Below are 7,510 nucleotides of genomic sequence, written 5' to 3' on the forward strand. Positions count from 1 at the left end.
AGCACACTGGAACGGTTGTCAATGATTCTCCAGCTTTTAAACAAAAAACTGCAGGTGCCAGAAAGCTGCACAAATATTTCTGTGGGTTTTGTGGGGTTGCTCTTTTGGTTGGTCTTTCAGAGGCGCACACGTATCCTCTTTCCAACTAGTCAAAATGCAAAGTCTTGCCCAAACAATGTCCTGGTAAGTATCCATGCATACTAACAAAACAAGGCTGTAGGAGATTGTGTTATTTGCTTTTCACTTGACTGTTGTCAGGAGCTGTCAGGAGAAAAGCAAACTTCTAAGCAGATCTTTAGCCACAAAAGAGGGTGGTATTATCTTCCCTTAGCAGTGTGATCCTATCAATTTTTAAGCACTGCCCCTCAAAGTTATCAGTGTCTTCTGGATTTTTCAATCTTCCCCAAGCTTTTAGATATTCTAGAAAGGCAAGAAGTATGCACACACACATTTGTGAACATGCACTTTTGACAGCTGTCAAAAGATTTAGCAGAATTTTTACAAGACTAAACAGGGTTGCACTGAAAGATTTCATTTGCAACTATGGCACACACTATTAGCTGCTTATAAAAGCCAGTAGAGAATTTTATTTCAGTTTATTATGTTTTAAGCTTTAGTTAATATTTATCTATTACTTGACTATGGATTTTAGAGCACATGTTCCAGACATACCAAAAAATGCTGCAGAGTAGCCTCAAGGCACTTTAGGTATAAACATGGGGAGGGCTGACCAGAAGGGTTCTCTGAGCTAGCTATTAGTAGATGGAGAACCTAGTTGCACTACCAGACTAAGGTCTAGAGATGATCAAGGGAATTGTCTACCAGGCAAGGAAAAGGAAACTTCCATCCTGCTGTATGGCAATGCAGCTTGCTTTCAGGCAGTGGGCAACCCTGGCTAAAGTCTTGATATGCTACTTACCAGTATTTCCATAGCTGTTCTGTCCTCAAAAGGGAGCAAATGCAGATAGTGATACAAGCATAAAACAATCCCAAATAATGTGTGCTTAATGTGTGCGTACCATTAATTCTAAGCCGGTTTTTAAATTGGGAAGTACTCCTCCTCTTACTCTTGGACTTTGGTGTTTTATCTTTTGAAGCTAGACTGGCTTGTGCAGAAGCTTTCCTAGGTTTGAATGTTTTAGTCACAGTTGTTGGATCCACTGGATCTGGCATGCTACTAAAACTTTCCAAAGATTCTTCATCAAATTCTCTTCTCCTGGTGTCAAATGGATTTTTGTGATTACCACATGATGCACTGGGCACTGGTCCAGTCTTGAGGAACAACTGCTTCTCTTTTCCTCCATCCTGATGTTCATTTAACCAAATTGATCTATTCACCATTTCCTCTTCGGGCTGCCACTGACCTCTAAGCAGAAAGAAATAGCAAGATTCAAAATATGATTCAGAACCCTGGTATGGCAGCATGAAACCAGAAATTTTCCAAGATAAGCAATGCATTACTAGATTGCTAAAGCAGAGATGCAGAACTGCTTTCAATCCAATGGCCAAATTCCATTTCAGAGCTTTTGGGAGCCACATTCCAGTGCTGGGTGCAACTGAACGCAAAACAGATGGGGCATTTAAAAAAAACGAGCATATTTTAGCTTAAAATCCTTATTGCTGGGAATTTTATCCTGTCAGAACTGGGGGGAAAACACACAAGCTGGGTAACCACCAAATGACTGGTGGCCAGGGAACAAAGAATTCTGGCATCCCTAGAGAGCCATACCAGGAGACCTGGAACACCCAACTGGGATCCTGAGCCTGCATTTTTGCACTCTTGAAATAGGAAATTGTGCAATCATAATATAACACTGTCTCTGGACTAAAGTTAAAAGACAAGAATAACTTTGTGAAACTACACAATCTTTCTCCAGGGGAGTTCTATACCTCTCTTTATAAGCATTAAAGCTGACCAATCTTAATCAAGGTCTTGAAAGGGATACATACAGCTATGAAATGTGCACAAATCTATTAAAAAAATCCAATCAGCCCTATCAAAAGCTCCCTTTTAAAAGTAAGCCTGAGTTCTGACAGCTGTCAAAACCCTGTGAATTGGGTGGGTTGCACCTTTCCAGTTTCCTGAGCAGCTAGACTCTTGGGAAAAGGCGCAAGACATTAAGAACAGTCAGATCCAATCCTGAAAAACTAGACAATCTTTCTAGAAAGGATGTGATCTACACACCAAGCACTTTTGCCAGCAAAGATTCCCTTGAGGCCTCACTTCTCACTTGAAAACTCACAATTTAACTGCCATAAAATGAGGAGCAATGCAACAAATTAAGCTTTTTATAGTCTTGCTTTATTGATATCCAGCAATGGTGCCACCTGTACTCTGACAGGAGACACCATCCAGGGTATTGTTGAGGCAAGGCTGTGCATCTGGATTCCAAACAAGCAACTAAACACTCAAATAATTAGAAAGAAAGAAACAAAGATGACTGAAAATCTCAGATGCAAACAAAAAAGGGAGATGAACCAATGAGAGTCACTCCAATGTGTCATGTGGGTGTTCTGGAGGGGCTTTCACTTTGGAGATCTCAAAAAGCTACCTCAGGAAAAAGCAAGTAAAAGGGAAACATTCATTTCTTTATGAAATAGTCTCTATCTCAAACAACGGAACATCAATATTAAAATGCAACAGGGCTAAACAAGTTTTTCAGATATGCGGCCACATTTATACTTTGCCTTTTTAAGCAATCCCTTCTTCTCTCGCCCCCACTTCTCTATATTTCCTTCTTTCCTCCTCCTCCTCAACATACCCTGCTTAGGATCTTTCCCTTCACCTACATGGACACATATTCTCATGTCATTCTTGTCCCCATTTCTCTGTTCTGCTGTCCTGCCATGGACCCACCACTTCTGTGTTACCGCCTCTTTGCCTACCAGCCACCTCTGCCTTTGCCTGTCATTTCTCCTCTCTCCCTGCTTGCTTTGGCTGTTGCTGTCTTCCAGTGATAGCAGCAAGTTGGGAGGGGACACTGATGGGTGTACCCGGTGGTCCTGATTCTGAACACTGAAATTTAGTTTTAATCCAATATCATAAGCACAATTTCTATGCAGTTCTGGTCATAAACAGAAGTTCAATTTATGCTTAAAGTACCTTGGTTTCTCTACTCCAGCAGTGGAATTACTTTCAAAAGGCTTTGGAAATGCCATAAAATCAGTTTTCCCAGTATGTTCTATTGGAGGTTGATGTCCACTGTTTTGAGCATTACAGTTGTGTGGAAAATCACCTAAACCAGGTGGAAACATTGAGTTGTAGTTGATACCTGTGAAAAGAGATACAGTGAGAAGCAGATGTTTCCTGGATGATTCAAATGTTTACACTAAAAAACATGAGGTCAGTCAATGTGTGAAAATGAATCCAAGATTACTCCAAGGCACTAAGCAGAAGTCATAGGATTATTTCCTTTTATCCTCATAACCAGCCTATGAAAGAAATAAATTCTCAACCTATCCTATCACAGCTATCCAGTAAGCTGCATGGCTAACATAATTTGAATGGCAATGCATATGTGTTTCTATTATATTTTTATTAAGACAGTAAGTTTTGAAAATAGCTAACAAAATATAGAAGGATAAGGATATACATTGAGTAGTGCAGAAAAAGTAACAATTTTTGCAGTCTATTTTTACATAGACTATTTCTGATCACATGCATTTGAGGTAGAAGTTTTAAAGTGCTGAAGTATCATTTTAAGTATTAATATTCACTGTTCAAGTCAGGGAAAAACAAGTTATGGCCCTACACCTGTTTTTGACCTGTAACTTTCATCAACTCTCATTTCCTGTCAATCCAGTTAGGGTCAATGAGAGTTGTAGGCCAAAAACTCCAGGCTTATGTGCTGTCCTTAAGTGGCAGGTAAAGAAACATTATCTACCACTTTATCTTTACAGATAAGAACTACAGTATTAGCTGCCACACTGAAGTTCTGGTTTATTATTTGTTTATGATTCTTCTGTATTGCTTACTATATTGAAATTCCTAAGAACACAATCTTATGGCCACTAGACATCATTAGTAATAGGTCTGTTTATCAGTTCCAACCAAGGAAACACATTCCAAAGTGGGACTCTAACTATAGACTGCCCTTATAGCTGGTGCGGATCTTTCTGAGTCAGTTGTAGCTCTGAAGTTCCAAGTGCACTTCAGAGCTGGTGCTGTGGGGGAGGAGTTGTTCTGGCAGATGAGGAGGGAAGGAAGGAAATCTTGTCAGGATGCAAAAGATCCCAGCTGCGCCTCAGCTTCTTCTCCTTGAAAGCAGATTTTTTTTGTGGGGCAGAAGCCCAAGGGCAATGTACATCTCAGCATTCCTTCCACATCTGACTAGATGCCTGTAAACCTGAGTTTGTATAGATTTGTACACAGTCATATAGTCTCGGCGCCAGGTAAAAACCTTTTTAATTGTTATTTTAAAAATTAGTATTTTACTGTTTACAGTTGCTTTTATTATATTTGGTTTTGATTGGATTTGTTTCTGGTTTTGATAATTTTATTGTATTGTTCTATCGATTGTTTTATGGGGTTGCTTTTAATCATGTAAGCTGTCCTGAGACGTGATATTGAAGGACGGCATACAAATGTTTTAAATGAATAAATAAATCTCTACCTGCGGCCTTATGGCTGGTAGTTACTATCCTTCAGAAATTCCTCACAAAAGATATATAGCCAGCCCTATCTTTAGCTGCTTCAAAGAGAGTCTTTATCCTGTCTTAATTAAATGGAACGGTTTTAATGATTTCAAAATCATTCCAAATTAGTACAATACATGCATGTGTAGTGCATATACCTAGTCTACTGTGAATACTGGGATTTTTAAGGAGCACTATCTTCCTTTCTGACCCACAGTTTTAAAAATAAGTATGATGTTAAGAACATGTGTGAACATGAGGCCACAATAGTTAATCTATTGCTTGAATAAATAGTTGAGAATAGCATTTTTCATCATCACATCATTATTTTTTCAAAGCGAACTGTCCTCCAATACTTCCAAATATATTTTTCACTTTGTAGCTTTGTAGCTACATTCCACTCTGTTGAAAACAATTTTCAGACATTTATCTGGGGCAGAGAACCAAACCCCTTGCAGATCAGCTGCTAGTCAATTTGTGCACCCTTTAAGAGTTCTGAAAATGTCTACCTGGTGGGAAGGAAGAGAAATTTGTGAATCCAGGCATGCTGAACAGGTTCATTGTCTGGGAAGGAAAGCTAAAGGGACAAAACACAGTTGGTGATGGAGGTGGTGGAGCCCTGCTGCCTTTTTCCTTTTTTGGTGTTCCTTGCTGCTGTTGCTCTTGTTGATGCATTAGATCATTTAACATTTGCTTCAGCCTGTGAAATTAACAGCAAGTTTTTAACAGGAAGTTACAAAAGGGCTTTCTAGGCAAACTGTTATTTCAAATAAATGTAATTAATAGACATAAAGGGCAGTATCCAATACCAACAGCACCTAACACTCCATTCTGCTCATTACTAGCTGCTTTAAGAAACACTAGCTTCCTGCTACATCAGCAGCAGCATATGCAGACATTACTGGATGCTGCCCAAAAAACAGAGATGTGAGGAAGGATTAATAAGCAGTAATGCATGTGTCTTTAATTTTCAGCTCTTAAGCAGTTTTAAGAACAGAATATAACAGTTCCAACCAAGGTTAAATTCCAATAAAAATGCTATCAAATAATAAACAAGTCACTCCCATTATGGTGTTACCATTTCTACTATGTTCATAAAAATGACATATAAATGCTTTTCTTTCTTTTTTAGTATAACAACTTGCAGCACTGTGTTTATTGTCTGGACTGTTTCTTGTCTGTTCTTTCCTTCCTATGGGTTGGAAATAGAAGTTTAGCATGACGGGAATTCTTTTAATTACAGTAAACAAAATACAACATTTCTCTGTGTTATTAAAGTTACCAGTTCAACATTTTTGAGAAATCAAAATGTATAAAGTTGAAATGAATACCTTTGAACGTTATTTTGTTGCCAGGTCAATTGAGTATAGCATTGGTTTAACTGATGCATTATAAGGTGTACTTGTGGTGAAGCAACATTATTGGGCATCACACTGTAGGGGCTGGTAAGCAAGGTCTGCAACAGACAGGAGAGTGTCTGTAGAAAAAAAAGTCAGGATAACTAAAATTAGTTTCATTAACATTTGTTACTTAAAACCTTTTGTACCCCTTTCCACACATATGAAACAGTATATAATAAAGCAAAACACTCAGGTTTTATACAACATAAATTATTACAAACACAAAAATATTAACAATATCAGTCATTGCACATTCATAAATAAAGACTGCATATTTATTAACCCTTAGCTTACCACTGCTTGCCAGTGTTTAAGGACTGAACCAGAAGCATCCTTTTGTTCACTTAATGAAATATTAACAGCATACTGCTGACACCCATGTCCAAATTTCTGCACTGCTTCTCTCACATCTTTCACAAATAGTTAAACAATAATGGTTGCATAAGTGATGTTGGTGAAACACCACACCAAAGGTTCCAGAGGACAAAAGGGGCAGTGAAATTTAAAAATGAAAATAGTCTTTGGAAAATAATGCAACCATCTTAAAGTGGAGTTCTCTATTTCAAGGCACCCTGCAACAATATCTCATAAAGCATAGTGTCAAAGGCCTCTGAGAAATACAAGTTAATTTCCAAATGAGGATAATCCATTAAGCCACTAATGCTACCTCAGTTCACAACCACCCTGAAAAGCAGACTGAGCAGTCAAAAAATCTCAAGTTGTTCTGCTACCAGGGAGGATGGAAACTAGCCTATATTAACTGTCATCATTGTCACAAAGTTAAGGTTCTCTGAGATGCTCAGTTACTCCCTCTTCAAAGTTGTGCCAACTCCCTTTAGCAATGGCCTCAATTTTGCCCAGCCATATTTTACAAAGAAGAAAGGACAGAGATTCAGAGAACACGTGGGTGGGTTTCACAACCTTGACAACCTCAACAGAAAGCACTGAGATAAGCCCAAGTTAATGCGACAAGTGACTGCATCCTACACCTTCAGTCCAGAGTCTCCCCCAGCCATGATATCCAACTTCAAGGAAAAATTACAGTATATCACAGAAGTGAGTACACCCCTCACATTTTGTAAATATTTTATTATATTTTCATGTGACAACCCTGAAGAAATGACACTTTGCTACAATGTATAGTAGTGAGTATACTGCTTGTATAACAGTGTAAATTTGCTGTCCCCTCAAAATAACTGAACACACAGCCATTAATGTCTAAACCACTGGCAACAAAAGTGAGTACACCCCTAAGTGAAATTGTCCAAATTGGGCATTATTAGCCATTTTCCCTCCCCGGTGTAATGTGACTCGTTAGTCTTACAAGGTCTCAGGTGTGAATGGGGAGCAGGTGTGTTAAATTTGGTGTTATCACTCTCACTCTCTCATACTGGTCACTGGAAGTTCAACATGGCACCTCATGGCAAAGAACTCTCTGAGGATCTGAAAAAAAAAGAATTGTTGCTCTACATAAA

At 38.6% G+C, this 7,510-nt stretch overlaps 1 protein-coding gene across 11 annotated transcripts in view; it reads right to left on the reverse strand.

Annotated features, from left to right (window-relative positions):
* Positions 1–7,510, reverse strand: part of PCM1 (pericentriolar material 1) — a 57,151-nt gene that overhangs the window by 17,811 nt on the left and 31,830 nt on the right. For all 11 annotated transcript variants that reach the window (XM_044454735.1, XM_044454745.1, XM_044454738.1 and 8 more), the window contains 4 exons: positions 5,967–6,112; positions 5,145–5,335; positions 3,104–3,272; positions 1,020–1,366 (listed from right to left, as the gene is read on the reverse strand). In XM_044454735.1, the coding sequence (XP_044310670.1) occupies positions 1,020–1,366; positions 3,104–3,272; positions 5,145–5,335; positions 5,967–6,112 (853 nt within the window). The remainder of the gene's footprint in view (positions 1–1,019; positions 1,367–3,103; positions 3,273–5,144; positions 5,336–5,966; positions 6,113–7,510) is intronic.

The sequence above is a fragment of the Varanus komodoensis genome, unplaced genomic scaffold, assembly GCF_004798865.1.
Source record: "Varanus komodoensis strain SLA01 unplaced genomic scaffold, ASM479886v1 scaffold8, whole genome shotgun sequence".
NCBI lineage: Eukaryota > Metazoa > Chordata > Lepidosauria > Squamata > Varanidae > Varanus > Varanus komodoensis.